Source organism: Arvicola amphibius, chromosome 10, assembly GCF_903992535.2.
Source record: "Arvicola amphibius chromosome 10, mArvAmp1.2, whole genome shotgun sequence".
NCBI lineage: Eukaryota > Metazoa > Chordata > Mammalia > Rodentia > Cricetidae > Arvicola > Arvicola amphibius.
In genome coordinates, this window is record NC_052056.1 from 97,875,433 (window position 1) to 97,895,794 (window position 20,362).

General features: G+C 53.6%; 1 protein-coding gene across 4 annotated transcripts; it reads left to right on the plus strand.

Annotated features, from left to right (window-relative positions):
• Positions 1-6,887: 6,887 nt before the first annotated feature.
• Positions 6,888-17,871, plus strand: LOC119824466. 4 transcript variants are annotated; one of them, XM_038344599.1, is made up of 5 exons: positions 6,888-6,970; positions 7,570-7,661; positions 8,320-8,473; positions 9,153-9,289; positions 16,434-17,871. In XM_038344599.1, the coding sequence occupies exon 5, from the start codon at positions 16,454-16,456 to the stop codon at positions 17,423-17,425; it is 972 nt and encodes a 323-aa protein (XP_038200527.1). In that variant the 5' UTR covers positions 6,888-6,970; positions 7,570-7,661; positions 8,320-8,473; positions 9,153-9,289; positions 16,434-16,453; the 3' UTR covers positions 17,426-17,871. The 4 variants fall into 4 exon arrangements, with proteins under 4 accessions (XP_038200527.1, XP_038200529.1, XP_038200528.1 ...); XM_038344601.1 differs by lacking the exons at positions 6,888-6,970; positions 7,570-7,661 and adding an exon at positions 9,653-9,656 and having other exon boundaries at positions 8,126-8,473; XM_038344600.1 differs by lacking the exons at positions 6,888-6,970; positions 7,570-7,661 and adding an exon at positions 14,184-15,028 and having other exon boundaries at positions 8,126-8,473.
• The last annotated feature ends 2,491 nt before the right edge of the window (positions 17,872-20,362 follow it).

The window sequence follows — 20,362 nt, forward strand, 5'->3', positions numbered from 1 at the left end:
TGGCTGTAAACCCATTGTGGTGGTGCACACCTTTAATATCAGCACTGGGAGACAGAAGCAGATGGACCTCATCGTTCAAAGCCAGCCCAGACTACAGAGTGAGTTCCATGACACCCAGGGCTATACTGAGAAATCTTGTCTCGGAAAAACAACAACACTGGCTGTTTTTCCCGAAGACCTGGGTTCAGTCCCCTGGACTGAATCACCTATATATCTCCAGTTCCAGGGATCTAATACCTTCTTCTGGCCTCCTTAGGTACACAATACACATGAATAAATAACACACCCTTTCTTTAAAAGGTTGTTTCCACTCAATATAAATAACATTTTCAGCTTACTCTGTAGTTTGTCTAAGAATTACATGAAGCTGATAAGCCAAGCGTTACTCAGATGCCACATGCCCTGTGGTTGCTGCAGATCAGCAAGCCTTAGGGGTGACAAAGGGAACTTGAACCTGTCACTCTGCCAGCCACAGATTAGCAAAGGAAAGGCGACACCCATGCACTGTCCTACTTCTTCCCCAAATGTCACCCGTCTTTAGGGACAGGCTGAGGGTATGCTCATGGCCTAGCAGCTCTCCTGGAGCTCCTGGAACACGTGGGAGGTCCGTCCCAGCAGCAGCAGCTGACCCGACTTTGCACATGGTGCTGGGCGATAGGTGAACAAGTGACAACCTGGGAATGATGTTTGCGGAGGGGACCCGGTGCTATCAGTAAAGAGCACGCAGCCTGGACTATGCCGTGAGCTTGCTAGATCTTGCTGCATGCATGTGTGAATGAACGTGCATGGGGGTGTGCTTTTCCTGGCACTCTTATGCTGCAGTCGGCATCAGCAAAGCCAAGAGCTGAGGTCAGGGGAGTCCAATCCAGTGGGTCCAACTTAACTTGAGGCCAGGTCACCCTGTTTAGAGGATCTCCATGGTCCTGGCTTGGGCATGCCAGGGTAGTGCAAGGACTGGACTCGAGCAGTGAGTCTCCCGGGCCTCCTACACTGTTAAGAGTATGACTCAGGGACCCTGAGTCCCTCAGGTAATGGGGAAGATTCTTCAACTGCCCTCAGCAAGTGAGACATCCTTGCGGCCACAAGCCCAGGGCACATAGCTTCCAACGCCACCTAGCATGCCCCACAGTCTGGAGAAGGGACTGGACCATGGGAGTACAGGAACTTCCTAAGGCGGGCATCCAACTGGCAGAGGTTATGCTACGCCATCACATGCACTTCAGCCCTCAAGAGGGAAGGCAGCATCCACCAGATCCCCAGATCTAGTCACTGGTTCCTTCTGGGGCACGCATGAGGCCTCCGGGGCTTTTGTCCAGTCTAATCTAAGAAACATCAGAGCCAAGTCTTGGGGCTTCCTATCAAAGGAAGGCTGGATGAGTCAGGCTCCTGCCATTCAGCTCCCCTAGCCGCCCCCAGTGACGGAGTCGGGGTGCTCCTGGCTAATGTGTCAGGCCACAGTTCAGGAAAAGGGAAGAACCTAAACCCCACCCCTGCTGGAAAGTTACACTTACCACGTGTTCTGACCACCCCACTTTCCCTCCATTTGTGTGTGCGTGTGTGCAATATGCATGTGTGTGCACACATGTCTGTTCGACTATGGGTGCATGTCTGAAGAGGGGTGATCATGCATGTGGAGGTCGGAGGTTGGGGGTTGGCAATCCTCGATTGCTCTTCCACCTTATTTACAGAGGCAGGGTCTGTCTTTTAATCAAACCCAGAGCACACTGATATGGCTCATCTTGCCAGCCAGCTTGCTTTGAAGACCCATCTCGGTCTTCAGGGGCTGGGATCAAGGGTGGGGCGCCATGCCTACCTGGAACTCACATGGATTCCGGGGCCCCAAACTCAAGTTGTGTAGCATGTGCTTTAACAAACACCAAATCATTTCCCCAGTCCCCACTTTGAGATCACTGGCTGGGAAAACAAGGGCAGCTAACCATACACCTGAATCCCCACAGCCTGTGTGCTCACAAGAGCTAGGGTGGAGACAGCTTGTCCTCTGATGGACAGACAGACGTGTCTCTCCAGCACAGGAGGACCACGGCTGTGAAAGGATGTCCACCCACCCACAGCTCCGAACACCCAACAGCCTGCCTCCCTGACCCAGGAAAAAAGACACTCTCTGGGGCTCTGAGGAACTTTCTAGAATGACAGAAACAGTCTCTCAATGAACCACTGGATTTGTGGCTGCTTGCACCTGTCAGAACCCATCAGCCAGGAACCCGGAGATCCTCAGTGTCCCCTGAGGAGGGGACAAGGATGGCCAGCGCCATGCCATCGCCATCATGGATGATACAAACCTGGGAGATGCGTACAGAATGCTGTAATGTGAAAAGTGCTTTCGCTTTCAAGCTATAGCCTGTCTTACACTTTGCTAGGTTCATGGTTTCTGTCTGAAAAAGGCTTGTTTCCAGAGCTCCACCCAGTGGCCACTGATGGACTTGCTGTCGGTGGACTTGAAGCATTTACCCCATGATCCTTGACAAATGTGGGTCTGGGGATGACAGTTGGTCTTTGCCATGCTATGGCTAAGCTGAGGGACATGGCTCCCAAAGGGATGGGGGTTCTGTCACTGGCCATTCCTTTCCTCTGCTGAGGAGGACACTTGCAGCCAGGGTTGCTTTCTGGCAGCCTTCTTGCCCACAAGGTCCCAAGCTATAGTCTTCTGAAGCCCTAGAGGCAGGTCCTTGGCATTCTAGCCAGCAGGGGCGAAAACTCCACATGCTGCAGTGGTAAGGAAGGCATGGCTGTTGTGTGTATAGGCTGCTCTCTGGGTGGGACTGCTACCACGTGGGGCTCCCAGGTCACACCTGCTGTGGCAGACACTCAGAGGATGTGGGGAACGTGGACAAGGCTCCACTTTCCAGGCTCCAGTGGCTTCTTAGCAGGAGTCTTGTCTCACGAACCTGGCATTCTGTCAGGTGTCCCTAGATTCCCCTTTATTGTGCCTGCGGGGAAGTCCAAGGGTTCTGGCCCTGCTCAGTGAGCCTAGGTTATTTAGCTATAGGTTTCCCAAGTCCTGTGTATGAGATGCAGGCAGCCGGGAGGATAGAGATCTCCTCAGGTCTTGTGGATCTCTGTTGCCCTCTTGGTCAGCCACACATAAAGGACACAGGCTCTCTGTGGCCACAGGAAACTAAGACCAATGTGCTGGTTTATATCAACTTGATAGGACCTAGAATTACCTATGAGACAAGCTCACATGTTGGTCAGAGATTTTCTAGACTGAGTTAACTGAAGGGGGGGAGGGGGCTCCCTAAATGGCGGCAGCTCCATTCCATAGGCTGGCATCCCAGACAATAAAAAGGAGAAAGCAAACAAAGTATCCACCTCCCTCTGCTTCCTGACCACAGACACAATGTGACCAGCAGCGACCACTGCATGCCTTTGCCTTTCCTGCCATGATGGATTGTATCCTCTCAAACCAGGAGCCCCAAATCAACCCTCCCCACTTACGGTGCTCCCTGTCAGGTATTAGGGACACAGAAAGGAGAAAGTAGCTGAAAGCATCAACAGAGCACAGGAGGGGCTGGGCTGCGACTACACGCACTCACACAATGCAGCACTAATGCACACAAACATGCAGCCCCAAGGCAGCTCTCTCTGCACGGCAAGCTGGGGGCGGTGGGGAGTAGCCACAGGTGCAGACACAGCTCAGCACAGGTGCAGACACAGCTCAGCACAGGTGCAGACACAGCTCAGCACAGGTGCAGACACAGCTCAGGACTGTGCCTGCCAAGGGCTCAGCAATGCTTGGGGGTCACATCATGGCTTCGCTCTGAGATTCCTTGTGTCTGACTCAGGCTACATGTCTAATGCAGCCCAGTGTTAGAGCCTCGGCCCACGGCTAGGGAGGTGGATAGCAGAAAAGGGACAGAGCAACCCCAAGTTCTTTCATTTAAAGAGGCAATGATGAAGGGTGGCATCCTAGTTAGGGTTCCTGTTGCTGTGATGAAATGCTAGAACCACAAGCAAGTTGGGGAGGAAAGGGCGTATTTGGCTTTCACATCTTTCACAGAATAGTTCAGCACAGAACTTAGTCAAGACAGGAACTCAAGTTAGTCAAGGCAGAAACCTAGCGGCAGAGGCTGATGCAGAGGCCATGGAGGGGTGCTGCTTACTGGCTTGCTCTCCATGGCTTACTCAGCCTGCTTTCTTATAGAACCCAAGACCACCACCCACAATGGTCTGAGCCTCCCCCTTCAATCACTAATTAAGGTAATGACCTACAGGCTTGCTGACAGTCCAATCTTATGGAGGCATTTTCTCAGTTGAGTTCCCTTGTTTCAGATGTCGCTAGCCTGTGTCAAACTGACATTTAATTAGCCAGTACAGTGCCAGGTGGTGATGGCGCATGCCTTTAATCCCAGCACTTGGGAGGTAGAGGCAGGTGGATCTCTGAATTCTAGGCCAGTCAGGGCTATACAGAGAAACTTTATCTCAAAAAACAAACACTGCAAAATTCCAAACCAAACAAACATCATCAACAACAAAAAAGTTACTGAGAACATGGCTCAGCTGGTAGAGGGCCTGACTAGCATGCACAAAGCCAGGAGTTCCAACCCCAGCGTGGCATGAACCAGGTGTGGTGGTGCACATCTCTAACCTCAGAACTTGGGAGCAGAGGCAGAGAGATCAGGAACTGAAGGTTACAGAGCCGGATTCCAGACTCAAATCTGTCTCTAAATTCCTAGAAAGGGCCTGCAGCTGCCACTGGAGTCAGCCAGAGATGATCAGTTGGCAGTGCATTGGGGACACAGCACGATGAGGCCCACGACAGACCCCCAGGTCCAGCCTGCACAGACTAACTGCCCCAGGTGAGGACGAGTTCCAGGTAGACAAGAGACAGAATAACTGGTGTTCAGTAAGTGTGGGCACTTGGGCCAAAGAGTCTGCTAAGCAGTGTGTCCTTGCCACTACAAGTGAGGAAAGATGCCAGGCAGAGAGCTGAGACACCAGAGATAGCTGGGGAGGAGGTGGGAAGCAGAGGTCAGGAGGAGCCAAGCACGGTGAGGACTCCTAGTCTGCAACAAAGAAGCACCCGATACAAAGCCTCTGCCACCCAGAATGAGCTGAGTGAGGCTGGACCCACACTGGCCTTTCAATCCTTGGCCCCAGTTCCAGACCTTGTGTCCCCCTCCTGCTTTTTTGCAGTCAGGTCACTCTGTGAACATGTTCCTCCTGACCCCTAGGCTGCCGCATCGGAAGACCAAAGTCGCATCGGAAGACCTAAGTCACAGGAGTCACTGGCCCTCACCTTAGCCAGCATGGCATAGTATGGTAAGACGAGCCTCCACCCTGCCCAGCCTCTGAGCTGCATCCTGAGTTCCTGCCATAACCCCCAGATGCCAAAATCCAGTAACCATCAACTTTCCAAACTGCAGGGTCACAGAGGAAGGCACCGGAGGAGGGTGAAACGGGGTGTTTGCTGCGGTCACACTGCAGACTTTCAGGGAGAAGGGTTGGCAGCGCATCTTGGAGGAGATGCCACACAGCAGCTCAGATGCGGGGTATCCCTGCCCGTCCCTGTACAGGGCCAACACTGTGGCAGTCTCGGGGGCTCAGAGGGGTTGGGGTGAGCTACCAACTAGCTTCAAGATTTGACAACATTCCTACCTGAGCCTGGGGATGGCGCCTGGTCTTGTACATGTGCCCAAAATAACCAAACTACATGTTTAAAGCGGCAGAGTTATAACACAAACCTCAAGAGATGCGGTGCTTAAAATGTAAAGATGTGGCAGAGTGGAGAGGACCAGAAAGGTCGTCACTGTTGGCACAGCACAAAATGACACCAGTGGCCGGATGGTGGTGGCGCTCGCCATTACTCCCGGCACTAAGGGAGGCAGAGGCAGATGGATCTCTGGTCTACAGAGCTAGTTCCAGGACTGCTGGAGCTGTTACATAAAGAAACCTTGTCTCAAAAAAAAAAAAACAAAAAAAAAACAAACAAAAAAAAACAACAACAAAAACCAACCAACAAACAAACAAGAGAAGAAATGACACTGCATAGCCCTGTCTGTCTTCTGTCCCCAGGCTTGTCTCTTCTGAAGTGGATACACAAGGCACCTGGCATTTTGCACCCTGCTTCTCCTACTAAGTGTGATGTCTCAAGGGCTTCCCACTGCTGTGCATCAGAACTTCATTCCTCTTCCTGCTCAGTGTCTGGCTGTGCAAACAGATGTGTATGCTGCTCTGGTTACCCCCACCACCTGGCTGTGTGAACGGTGGGCTATTAGGTCTCTAAGAGAAGGAGGGCCATCCTGTGAGCTGTCCCCCAACCCCCGCCCCGGCTCCCAGTGCAGTACAGATGACCTGCAGCAGTGCAGACAGAGAAGACCGGGGACACCTTGCTGCCCGGACTATTAGTGGCCTGTGGCCAGGTAATCACTGCACAAGTGACCTCAAAGTGTAGGTCCGGCATGGCGGCGCAAACCTTTAATTCCAGCTCCCAGAAGGCAGAGACAGGTGGATCTGTGAGTCTGAGGTCATTCTGGTCTACATGATGAGTTCCAGGCCAGTCAGGGCTACATAGTGAGACTGTGTCTCAGAAACAAGATCAACCAAACATTCAAAAAGCAAGTTATACCCTCGTAGAGGGGACAGGGAGGGATGAAGCCACCATGCTCACCACCGGCTCAGCTGGGGAAATGAATACATGAGAGGGGAAGGCTGGGGTGGAGGCAGCCAAAGCCTCCCAGCTGGTGGCCGGGGACAGAGGGAAGGAAGCCACATCTACCCTCTGCCCCTTCCCTCCCTATGCAAACCTTCAGTGTCCTTCCCTTTCTTCCCACCCAGCTTAGAGGCTGCCCTTGGTGCTGGGGGTTCCTGGTGGGGCAGGGCTGTGGGCTGCGCAGGTCATGAACACAACAGCATGAGCACACGATCTGGGGCGACATCTTCCTGAATGCTAAATTCCCACGGCGGCATGAACATGCTACTGGGGCCACGTCTCCCTGAATTCAACTGCCAGGTCAGAGCAAAAGTTCAGACTAGCACTTTGGTGGCTGACAGCCCACCTCCCGGCAGTCACAGCTTAGGCAGGGATCACAAGCTGAAGAAGTCCTTATGACACCAAGGAAGCAGTCATTGAGCTGGGATGGAAGTCTGACTGGGAGGTGACTCACACTTGGGGGCCTGTCACACCTAAGGTAACCACAGTTTACCCAGCACCATCCAGAACCACTGACCTTCCTGTCACATTTCTGGGGATGTCAGCTCACCCAAAAGCCAACCTGAGCATGGGTGCGCTCATCGGTCACCTCACAGAAGGAAACTGAGGCCTGGGGATGGGGCGCCTGCCTCTAAAGATCACACACCAGAGAGAGCAGCCACTGCAGCTCTGTTGTCCCACACCTGTGCAGTCAACCTAAGGGCCAGCATGGGTCAGGCAGGCAGGAAGCCTCAGGACTGGAGGGCATGCAGGGCCCTCCCAAGGTGGAGAGGCTGGTGGGGAGATGGCTGTGCCCATGAGGTCCCAGTGCCTGTGCACTGACACCAGGCAGGCTGGTCAGCACCTGACTGTGGCTCAACTCAAGCTGCAGGGCCTCTAGTTCCACTGCTTGTCCCCAGGGCTCCTCCCATTGGGCCGAGAGGTGCTGCACTTCTCCAGAAGAAGACTAACTGCACAGGCAGGGGAAACAGCAGCAGGCTTCAGAGCACAAGTCTGTACTTCCCTTACCAGCGGGTAAACAGAATTTTGGGAAGGAGGGGATTATCAGCCCAGAGGCCCCACCCTGCCTCTACGCCTTGTCTGGTTCCCAGGGGAGGGGCCAGGCACTAACACTTTGGGATAAGGCCCAAGTGAGGCAAAGGAGGCTGGAGAGGGGAAGCCTGATATGCAAGGGGCACCGGAAAAGGCCAGAGGTCACTCAGGGACCATTCTCAGTAGGGATACAATAGTGTTTTACAGAACTGTCAAAGGTCATTAGGAAGGACACAACCAGTGGCCACACAGAGAATTGGGGTCAAATACGGAAGTACCAGAGGTGACTCCAAGACAGTCTTAGAGTCCATGAACTGAATCTACCACACTGAACTCAGGGCCAGGAAGGGAACACAGGCGGCTGACACAGCGGATGTGGGTTGAGAGCTGCCTTCACACATCAGGCAGGAAGGGGGCAAGGGAGGGTGCAGAGACTGTCCTGGAGGAGGGAGGCCATAGGGATGAGGCCTCTTCAGCCATTAGGGCCTCCTCAGACTTCTCTCCCACCAGTCAGATTCTTCCTTTCCTGGGGCAGTATCCTGGCAGCATCCAGAGCTGAAAATGCACTCAAGAAGGATCCAGGTCCCCAGTTAATGACTTTCTAACACCCCTTCAAGTCGGAGAGCAGTGTGCCCCACAGGAACTACCCAGAGGCCCAGGCCCAGCGCTGGGATGGCTCTCCACAGTACTCAGGACGCTGAAGGAACTGCCTGAGACCAGTACCACAAGGCGGCTTGGGGCCGATGCCATGCAAACAGCCTACAACATAAGGTAAGCTGCAAAAGTGTGCATGCACGGGGGTGGGGGTAAAGACCACTGCATTTTAAGATTTGAAAGCGTTCCCAAGACTGTTTACCTCCATTTGGCCGAGGCTCTCCCTTCAGAACATGGTGCCTCCGCCCAGGACTCCTCCCAGCCAGCATCATGGCATCCTGGGCAAGGCCTGGTGGAGAGGATGCTGGACACCAGCAAGCTGACGTGCCTCCTGGCGTCATGTCCAGGCAGAGCCCCCACTCCATGCAATCTCAAGGTGCAGCTCTGGCCATTGGTGTATGGGTAGTAAGTGTGTCCAGTGTCACCTGCCATCCAGGCTGCAGTGTCCACTGCCCTGAGTCACCCTGTGTCAGGGACAGAGGGGCTAGCCCCTCATCCATGTGGCAAGGTTCTAGGCGCTGGTTTGTTCTGGTTGGGAGGACTTTTTCTGACTGGGTGGGGCTTCAGCTCCTATTTTAGGTTGCAAATGTCTTTGCCTTCTGGGAGGGACCTTCTGCGAGTGGCCCGCACACTTCTGCAAGAGAGCTCTGGAAACCCTCAGACTCACACACACGTCACTCTTCCACCTCAGACATAGGTCCATTTGGATTCTTCTAGGTCACATGGTCCAACCATAGCCCGCTTAAACACAGTGTGTGGTTTGGATGACTCCAGGCCGAATCCTGTTTTTCCTCAGGAGCTGTGGGCGTCCGTGCCAGGCTGTCTTTGGCAAGTGTGGAGCAATGGAGGAATGGCTGGATGAACAGGGAGCATGCCCCAGTCCCACAGCAGCCCCCGACTGCTGACGGAGCCTTGTGTGGATCCCTGGCACAGGTGAGCACTTTCTTATGCCCTGGGGAGGTAGCAGTCCTGCCCACTCGGCTTGTCCTCCTGCCTCGGACTTACCAGTGAATGTGCCCCGGGGAAGTTTGTGGAAAACCAATTTCCTTATGGTTCAGGTCAATTCCGTTAAGTAAAAGAAAACTCTAGCATTTGGTAAGGCGATCCAGCTGCTTCCTGAAGGAAGGGTTCATCATGGTGGCCCTAGTCAGCTCTCACAGTGAAATGGGGACAGGTCCGAGGATGATCAGAAAGCAGAGCCAATGTCGGCAGGGCTGTCAGGCTAACCACCACTGGATGATTTTCATCAAGGGGGTGAGGTAGGATGGGGAGAGCCTGGTGTGGCAGAACATAAAGACTGGTCTGTAGTGGGCACATCTGGAATGTGTGTTTGCACGGGGCGGGAAACCTGAAAACAGAGAAGTCTTTTGGCTTGACTGCGGCGGGGTGAGACGGAAGCCCAGACAGTAGGAACAGGCGGGGGCTGGGAGAGAGCCTTTGGAGACTGGACCATCAGGCTGACTACTTCTGCACAAGGTGGGCTTTGTGCTCAGATGAGTTAGTGTGATGCCCCTGACACGTGTCCCTGTGAGCCAAGGCGAGGAGAGCCTCGCCAAGCGGGCTCAGCTCACTTCCCAAGACCTCCAATAGGATTCTCCCAGTGGTGCTCAGCAGTGCCTGCTTGGGGCCAGTTAGTGGGCCCAAGACCATAGCCTTGAAGGGAAACCCTGCCTCATCACCTCCCTGCAGACACGTGGGGACACGGCTGTGGTGCTGATGGCTCACTGGGCCCCCAGAGACAACATGACATGGAGCCTTTGCTCCTGCTAGGGAAGTTGACCCAGTCAAGTGCCCCACTGCCCTCCTATCCCCTCTTCTGGGGTTCACCTGTTTGGCTCTAGCTAGTCAGAGGTTTTCCTCCTGTCCACACCCAGCTCAGGCAGGATGCCATCAAGACCTAGAATGAACAGCGGGCCAAAAGAGCCAGGAAGACCTGTAGCTGGGGGAAGCACCCACAGGGAGGCGCCATGGAGGGCAGGCTGCAGAGAGAACCAATAACTTTCACTCTCAGAAACCCTTGCCACCGTGGCTTAGACCAGACTCCTTTGCCATCCCCTCTTGCGGTCACTGCTGCCACTGCTGTGTGCCAGATATTGCAGAGTGAGGGCAGGAAAGGGTCTGATCATGTGCCCCCCCACCTTGGTCTGCCACTGTAGTAGGAAGGCACCCCCTTCGGTGTCTGTGTCTATCCTCAGAGGAGCAACAGCGAGTGACTCAAGACTGCGAAAACTCGCAAAACACCAAACACCTCTCCTGGTGACCTCCGAACTACTTAGCGCTCCCCCCACCCCACCCCCGCCCCAGAGAGCCCAACACAGGAAGGTTCGATTTCTTGCTTGGTATCTGGGGCAAATCCTGCTTTTGGGGAAACTGTGGGTCACCCACACTAGCCATAGGCACCATTCAGGTTTTGACCAGAAAAACCCTGAGTAGCTGTTTAAGCTACAGGATCTCAGGACAGCAGAGGGCCTGAGGTGGTACGTGGCACCCGGTGACAGGGCTGGTCAGTTCCAGTGTTCAGGGTTGGTACCACCAGTCCTGAACAGGGATTTAAAGGCGAGCTTGCTCGTCAGCACTCCCCAAGCTCAGTCTTGTGGGAAAGGTGCCACACACAGCAATGTGTAAGGCAGAAGAGGGGCAGATAACCAGCAAATGCAGAAACCTCCCAGGGCCCTGGTCTCACCCCTTCTGGGTCCATCCCTTCACTCTCATCTCTGAGGCTCACGGAGGGGGAAGCTGAGAAAACACAGGCCTCAAATAACCACAAAGAGGGCTCCCATTTAACATGTTGCCAGGGAAGGAGTAGGCTACAGTTCCCAAAAAGAAGGATGAGGGGGTGCTAGGAGGCCTACTGCCTCAGTCGGACCGCACAGGAAGGGTCTGCCTTCTTATCCACAGGCCCCTGGAGCTCCCAGTCTTCAGGAAGCATGAAGGCTGTGTGAGGCCAGGCAGCTCCGCCCAGCTAGGCCACTGGTCACTGGACTGGAGTGCCCATGCGGCATACAGCACACGGGGCTAGGAGGCATGCTGAAGCTCCCAGAGGCCAGCGTCTGTGTGTACGCGTGCATGTGTACATACAGTACAATGTGTGTTGGTGTGTGCCCACATGTGTATTCATATGTGCCTGTTTGTAAAGCTGTGCCTGCACAGGCGCACAAAGCTACATGTCAGGGTGCATCTGATGTGTGCATGTTTGTGTTTCCGTGTCTGCAGATGCATATCTACCTATGCGTGTGCACACAGACACTTGTGTGTAGGTGTGTGCCTGGGTATACACACATGAGCATGCATGTTTGCATGTTCATGTGTCTGGTGTATACACACACATATACACATGTCTACATGAGACAAAAGGCACATGTACCTTATCGGCAAGATTCGAGAAAAGTAAACAGGACACTGTTTATTATCCTTATCTTAATGAAGGTGATTGTCTTGATTCCTAAAAGAATGCATAGAAACAGACAGCCTTGGGACCAATAGGACAATCAAGAACAGATAGGCCTGCGTTGTCCACTGTGAACAGTCAGTGAGTCCAGTGCTGCCTTTTCAGATCCCTGGGTTGGCGGGGGGGGGGGGGGGGGAGGTCCTATACACCACCATGATGTCAGTCCGAGCTCCTCTCCAAGGTCGCACCTCTGTGCAGAGGGCTGGCTAGGGGCCGTGTGTGTGAAGCAGACACAGTGACTCACCAGCGGGTCCTCTCCAGTCTACAGGAGGAGACTGGGATGGAAACATTTACAGAGCCAAGGCCAGAGGCGCTAGAATGGCTAAGTCCTGCCAGAAGGAGAAGTCAGCTGAGGAGATGAAGGGAGGTGGGGTCCCCAGGGTAGAGCGCAGTGGGTCAGGTACAGGAACCCACCTCCCGGGGCAGCTCTGGCTTTCCATGCGCCAGCCATGGACTCAGCTTGTCAACCTCTGAAATCTCACACACGGGGTTCGCTGGCCTCCCATGCCTTTGGATGGCAGTCTGTGGGGCATCACAGCAAACCCATGATTCCTCAAAAGACTTGCTCTGAGACTGATGGAACTGTGGAGGTAGTGGGGAGTCAGCAAATCCTTATGTGACCTGTGCCACAAAAGTATGCCAAGGCCACTTTACCTGCTGTACCACACAGATACAAGGCCACCCACGCCATCCATGGGTCACCCAATAGTATCTCACACATGCCACATCTGTGCAGAACTTGTGGGCCCTGCTGGAAAGATCTACAGAATAAGTGTGGTTTGGAAGGGTCTGTAGGAGCATCATGCCCATGTGGAGGGCTTGGGAAGCACTCTCATGGCCTTTGGAAAATGCCCTGAGCTCTGCCCATCCTCTTTTCCCCACCAAAGCAGTGCTGGGTAAGTGAGGGGGTCACGCTTACAGGAACCATTCTGAAGGGCTATTCACAGAGTGGTGGCCAAGAGCCACCGTAGGAACACAGTGTCCTCAGATGCTAGCCTTGGGGAGCTCCCAAAGGACACAGGGCTGCTGAAGTCAGCTCTTCTGCTGGGCTCTGGAGATACCAGGTTCTCAGTCTGATATGCGTCCATGGAGTGTCTGTCACTCTTCTGTGGAATTCTAGGTTCTCCAGGAAGCTAGGTTGGACTGTGGCAGGAGAGTAGGCTGATGCAGCTACCCTGGAAGGCTGGCGGCCTCATCTGACCCTAGAGCTAGCCACGTTGCTCTCAGATATGCGCCCAGACTAAAAGAAAGGTTGCACTGGAGGCCCGAGAGAAGCTGTGGAAGAGCGGCTAACACTGTTCGGACTTCTTAGTGACAGGAAGAGACTACTAGAGGGCCAGGCAGTGACAACCAGGTCACTCCAGGCAGGGTGGGAGGCGCCTCGCGTGCACAAGAAAGCAAGACCTGAAGGTTCCACGGAGACTAACCACATGCTGATCTGGAAATGTCAAAGTTACAAGAGATAAAGCAGATGAATGGCTGCAGGGGCTGGGTGCCAAGGGCAGTCAGGGAGGGAGCTATGTCAAGGGCTGTGTCCAGATCCGAGGGGGTATCTGCCAAGAGGTGTGTCATTTCTACAAAAGCTCTTTTAAAATGATCTCAAGAAGAGGGTCAAGCTGTCAGCCAAACTAGGCTCAGCCAAACTAGGCTGACCCAGGCAAATTAAAGCAGGGCATGGCTGTCCTACCGCACAACTGAACTGAGAGGTTCAAGTGCATTATCAGACAAAAGCACTCCAGTTCTAGTGTGCAGCATTACCCAGTGAGAGACCACTGGGGGCCACTCAGGCTGGCTTCCCTGGGCAGCCGCGCTGCCTCTCCTCCTCTTTCCACTCAGCTTGGGGTTGACTGTGGAGGAAGGGGAGTCGAGGAGCTGTCAAGGCCACAGAGAAGCCCCGGTCACAGAGGCTGGGTGGTGAAGAGTGGATTGTGGAAGCTTTAACAATAGATGGTTTCAGTGGCCGTGCCACGTAGACTATGTTGGTAAAGTGGCCGGGTGGTCCCGTGGATAGATGAGGTGTTGGTTAGGTCTGGAGTCATGTGGCTCCCAAGAAGGGCTAGACCCCCCGACCTTAACAAAGACAGGGCTGCAGGTGGCAGCAGGGCATTGAGGTGTGCCACGGGTGTTGCGTACAGGGTAGTCACACCGCATGAAGTAGAAGGCTCTGCTACTCCTTCCCCAGCTGGCCTCTGCAGAACAGGACTGGGGAGCTCTAGGGGCCCAGGAGGGAGACAAGCTCACCTAGCCTGCATGGGTTTCCTCCCACCCTCAAGGGACAGCTTGAGCAGGGTCAAGTACAGGAAGCAGAGCCCCCAGGCGTGGCTGCGCTGCACGAGTATCCACCTCTCAGGAATCCATCCTTTCTTCTCACATTCCCAGCTTGGAAGGAGTACTGGTACCCAGTACATACTGGTACTCAGTACGTAGTTGGAATGCTGAGACCCAAGAACTGAGGTGATGAAGCCCACTCTGTGTGTCTAGAGGACATCCTGGCTAGAGCATTCAGGACCTGAGTGAGGCCCCTCCACCCTTGTCCACCGGCTGAGAACCAGAGGCAGGCCATAGCCAGCCAGAGGCAGAGCTGACTACTGCCAGCCAGAGAGGCCCTTGGTGACGGATGGCCACAGACACAGTACCCAGAAGCACAGCGCGCACATGAGGCATGGAGTGGCTGCAGAGATACATCAGATGTCTGCTCAGCAGCTCCGCTTCCTGACCATGGTCAGAGATCACAAGACGACTTCCCATTCCACCTGACAAGACAGACTTCAAATTGCTTCCTCCCGAGCCAGCCATGACTCTTCATTTCCACACCGCTGGCTCCATAAGCACCGGCAGCTGGAAGTTATCACGGCCACTGCTGTCTTTTCAGACTGAAAGAGACAGATACGATGAGGAGCCCGCAGGCCCACAGGGAGTGGCAAAGGCTGGTCAGCAGCAGCACTGTAAACATCCAAACACACTGCAGACTCATCAACGTCAAGTCCAGTGTGGCATCACAGGGCCAAGAAGGGTCACCTTCCTGCTGCTTGGGACACCCAAAGAGAACTGTCCTCCGGTTGCTGAACAGGACAGCAATGCACAGCGAGTGAGCTGATGACCGGGGCGGGATCCTGAAGCCCAGAACCCAAGAGGTCTACTTGCCCTTCTCCAACCTCCTCTGCACACAGTGCTCTCCCTTGCCACCCCTCTTTCTTGTCTCATCTCCGATCAGGAACCTGTCTGTGAGTGAAGCAGTATCTCCCTCTGTGTTTTGTATACACAACCGCTGCTGTAGCCTTTGTTATTGTAGAGAAACAGAGATTCTTTATACGACACGCGAGGAGGCATGGCAGCAAGCAGCGGGCATCCTGAACCACAGTCATGAACCAGGGAGGAAGAGCAGGGGAACTGAAAGGGGGGCTAGGCTTCACACCCTCAAAGTGTGCTCTCGGCCACATTCTTCCGCCAGCAAGGCCGGAACTCCTAAACCTCCTCAAACAGCGCCACCAACTGGGGAGCAAGTACTCAGATACCTGAGCCTATGGGGACCATCTCACCGAAAACACCACAGAGATACACAGAACTAAATCTGGGCACAGAGCAGGCACAGCACCAAGTGCATAGCTAGCTCCGAGGAGCTCAGCCAACCATGCGGGTTGTTACTAAGGGGAAAAGCTGGCTGGTTATAGCCACTCTCTACTTCAGAGTCACATACCAGTAAAGTGCAGTCACACTGTGTACAGGAGCCAGACCAGGCCAACACCCACACTCGCACCTCCCCAGACAGGCGGTCCATCTTCACAGCAAACAAAAGCTGGCTGTGGAGCTAGGCCAGGCTTCAGGAATCCCATTAAAATTACGGCTCCAGTTTTATCACCCTCAATTTCCTTTGAATAAACGGCAATATTATTTCCTAGCCTCCACTACCATTTAGTTAGATTTTAAAGGGCGGAAGGCGCCATTTGTATGGAAACAAAATTATTTCATTTATCAAGCATGGGCGGGCAGAGTGCTGGGGCTGTCAGTGTCCTTATTTAAAGCCCTACCCAGGAATTTATAGCTACTAAGTGACCCCTAGTCAACCTGGCCATCCCAGGAAGCCCCCACATCATTCCAGCCTCTATAATATGGCACCCCAGTTTCTAGAAAAGGGTCCCTACATAGGTCAAAACTGGCCTATGTAGAATGTCTAGAATGTCTCAGAGTCTCAAATGCAAAGGCATACCTGTCCCCGGCAACGGCAGCCAGTGCTAGTGACTCAGTGCTGGGGCCCCTAAAACCTTGTTCCCGGGAAATTGATGGCTGAACCCTTCCTGGGAGACAGACCAATGCTAAGAGCCATGTTCAAAGGCTACTGTTAGCTGCCAAGCAACAGTGTGCATGTGTGTCGGGGGAGGGAGGGGGAGGGGTCCTTGTGGGTTAGCAGTGAGTGTCCCTGGGGCTTCTCGACTCATTCTGCACTTTTTAGCACCAGGCTCACTAGACCTGTACCCTTGTTCTCGACACCAAGACTGGGCTCTGACATCCTCCCTCCATTCACACAGAGGCCGGCTCTAGGCACCCTCTGGAGACTTGGCCCCCTTGTCCCACACAGGTGTCCCTCCCTGGGCCAGCCACACGGCCACACAGCATGTGCTTCTGTTGCAGGTGTGACCGCTGCCCTGAAGATGGACCGTCACAACATGTCCTGGATCCGCTACCCTAGCCATGTGTCCCCAGCTGTGGAGGATGTCATTGCAGCACAGAGCATCATTTCTAGGTGCATGCATGTGTATGTAGCAGTGTGTGTCCCACTGAGCCTGGTGACAGGGCTCTTCTGTCTAAGCGTGTTCATCCAGGACCGTACTAGGCTGGGGGTGCTGGACAGGCTCCTTGCAGGCCTCACAGTCACTAGCATCCTGGTGACTCTACTGTCCCTCAATGCTGCTGGCCGGCCTGACTACATGTCCACGACAAACCTGGGTTGTGGGACACTCTCCTTCTTCACCAATGTCTGCTACTTTACAGCTCAGTACCTGCAGGGGGCCATGTTTGTCCAGTCTCTTCTGCCGGGATCTTCGGGCCGCCAGCTCTTGGTGAGGCCTGTGGCCAGTCTAGCTGCCATCGGAGGCTGTGCTGTGTGTAGTTCGCTCATCCTGGTGTCCCTACTGGGCACATCTGGGGAGTTGCACACAACCACTCTGTGCCAGGTGGATCCACTGACGGCATGGCCCGAATATGAGATCGTCAAGTTCAGCCTGGGCTTCGCGCTTGCCTTGAGCTTTCAGATGGTTCTCCTTCTCCTGCATGCTACAAAGCCAGCCTGGCGGGTGGATCCTGCTCCGAGAGACACAGCCTCTGGGCACTGGGCGGTACTGGCTGTGGCTCTCAACATGTTTGCCTGTAGACTCTTCTTCAATGTGGTCCTCCTGCATCGGGCCCAGCTGAAGCTTCGGAAGGATGTGGGCTCCCCCAGGGATGAGCTGCTCATGAACCTCGCAGAGCTGGTCCTCTCTGGAGAGAGTTGCATTAACTTGGTGGTCACCCTCGTCCTCCACACACAGTGCAGGCTCAGGTTGCTGGGCCTCCTCGAGCGCCTGACACAGAGATGCAGGCGGGGACCGGACCACAGCATGCCCTTGGATAGAGTAGGGGGCTAGACAGGGCCTGTCTGCAGGTACAAGCCACACCCCGTCCTGGTGTTCAGGGAAGAGTGCCTTTCCCGGGAGCTTGGGCAGGGTTCATGTGTTCTGGATGGTGCTTAACAAACAGGAGCTTGCTGCGGTCACCTCAACCTATGCAAACAAGACAGCTTCTCTTCCCAGATCAACAGGTGCGCCTTAAGAACATTCAGGTCAAAGACACAACGGCATGGGTACAGGGGCCGATCAGAGACCATGGGTCTGCTGGAGGGTGTCCTAACTATAAAGGCCACCTTGCCCGATGGCTGCCATCCTCCATTCCACAGCCCAGTTTAACGACATAGGAAGGGCAACGTGGAAATAAATACAGTACTCACCTAAGGTTTTTGTTTTTTTCTTTTTAAAAATAATTTACTGATGGAGGAGGGTCTTCTATCAATCTGTTGATTTCATTGGTTAATTAATAAAGAAAACTGTTTGGCCTGATAGGTTAGAACATAGGTGGGTGGAGTAGACAGAACAGAATGCTGGGAAGAAGGGAAGCGAGTCAGATGCAATGAAGCTCCGACCCAAGGTGGACATAGCTAGAATCTTCCCGGTAAGCCTCCCCTCGTGGTGCTACATACATTACTAAATATGGGTTAATCAAAATGTGAGAGTTAGCCAGTAAGAGGCTGAAGCTAATGGGCCAAGCAGTGTTTAAAAGAATACAATTTGTGTGTTGTTATTTCGGGGCATAAGCTAGCCAGGCGGCCAGGAGCCGGGCGGGAACGCAGCCCACTGCTCATCACTACAATTTACTTTTATGTGCACAGGTGTTTTGCTTGCATACATGTCTGTATGAGGGGGTCAGATCCCCTGGAACTGGACTTACAGACAGTTGTGAGCTACCACATGGGTACTGGGAACTAAACTCAGGACCTCTGAAAGCACAGCCAGGGCTCTTAACCAAAGAGTCATCTCTCCAACCCCGCTTTTTTGTTTCTTGAGACAGGATCTCACTACAGCCTAGGCTGGCCTTGACTCCCAATCCTCCTGCTTCAGTCTCCTGAATGCTGGAACTACAGGCCTGTCACCACACCTGGCTACCTATTGACTCTATAGATATGTCACATTCTGCTCCTACGCGGTTGCTTTCAACGGCCAGAGAATTTGGGCAACAGAATTCCCACCCAACACCTCCTTTAGGTTTGCCTTTTAAAACCCTGTCATCACAGGGCTGGAGAGATGCCTCAGCAGTCAAGAGTGCACAGCGTTCTTGCACAGAACCTGTGTCAGTTCCCAGGAGCCACATCAGGGGGCTCACGGGCGCCTGTACTCCAACTCTGGGATGGGGGATCCAACGCTGTCTTTCATGGGCGCCGCACTTATATTCACACACCTACCCCCCCCCCCACACACACGTAATTTAAAGGAATACAATTACATTTTTAAAAAAATCTGTCACGGTCAACTGCAGCATTGAGATTATCACCCAGAAGTGGAAGTGCACTGAAACAGCTGGTTTCCATCGAGGGGCAATGGTGCCACACAGGGCTGTACCACTACACTGAGAGCTGGCATGGTAGCTGCTGAGAACTCCAGTATATCCAATGTTGGGAGCTTGGTTACCAGTGTGGTTTCCTTAGGGATCTTTATGAAGGGAGGCCCAGTGGACAACGATCACAGGCCCCTCCCCGGCTCCTTCTGGCTTCCTGTCTCAACATGTGATCTCCATGTCCAGTGTGCTCTCACCATCAGCAGCGCCCAGGGTCCCATCCATTACCCCCAGTGTCCACCACCACAATCTGTTCCCACTAGGACTGCTTCGGCTCCCGCCACTCCAGCCACAGTTCCATCTGCTCCTGCTAGGATCCCATCCACTATGATACAAACAAACAAACAAACAAACAAACAAACCAGTAAGGGCTTCACAGAGACTAAACTGGCAGGGCTACCTAATCTTGGATTTCTATCCTCTGAAACTGAGCTACGAAAACCACCCTGATCTATGACATACCCAGTCCCAGCAATGTTGTCACAGCAAAGAAAAATGGACTAAACATCCATGCTCTAGACATCTCTGTCCTCTGGCTGGGAAGGATACTAACAAGCCCTCTGGCAGCTCTGGGATTCGCTCAGCACACAGCCAGCCATCAGCTGCCCCTGGACCAGCCTTCTATACCCTCACTCCACTTACACTCAGTGTAGCCAGAATTGAGCTGACCTCTCCATGTGGTGCCCTATTCTCCAAGTACCATATCCCAACAATACTGACTCGCCCACCCTTCCAGAAGGGCAGTCTCTGTCCCTTCCACTGACCCAGCCTGTCCTGCTCAGCTCAGAACTCCTTCCTGCGTTGTGGCCGGAGGATGCCTCAGGCAGGAGTGCAGGGCAGTGCCCTGTCAGGAGCAAATTCTGCACAGCAGGTTTCTCTGGTGTCACTATAGTCAACCCCCAAATGTGGCTGTTTTTAGTAGCTCGTGGTCAGCTCCCTCATGTTCACACTCATGGCAGATGTGGAAGCCACCAAGCTAATTTATAAACACCTGCCACGATGGAAGCCCATAGCACATGGCTCAGAAAGAAAAGAGGTGGCGAAAAACCTCTGTGTGTTCAGGCTACTGGGAGCAGTGGGTCTCAGGACAGGAGCCGGGGACAGGACAGGCTGCGGCTCTCAACTCTGAGCTCCTCAGCATTCCGGGCAGGGGGTATATTTAGAAACCTGACCACAAAGCCTGAGCCTGCATTGCTGGCTCTCAAATAGTAGGATCCTAGTTTTCTCAGCTGTAGTGTGTAGACCAGAAGACAACCTCAGTGTTATTTCTCAGGAAGTAGCCACCATTTTTTGTTTTTTGTTTTTTTTTTTAAAGATTTACTTATCTTTATATTCTGCATGGGAGTGTTTTGCTTATATGTGTAGCTATGCATAACATGTGTGCAGTACCTGAGGAGGCCAGAAGAGGGTGCTGGGAA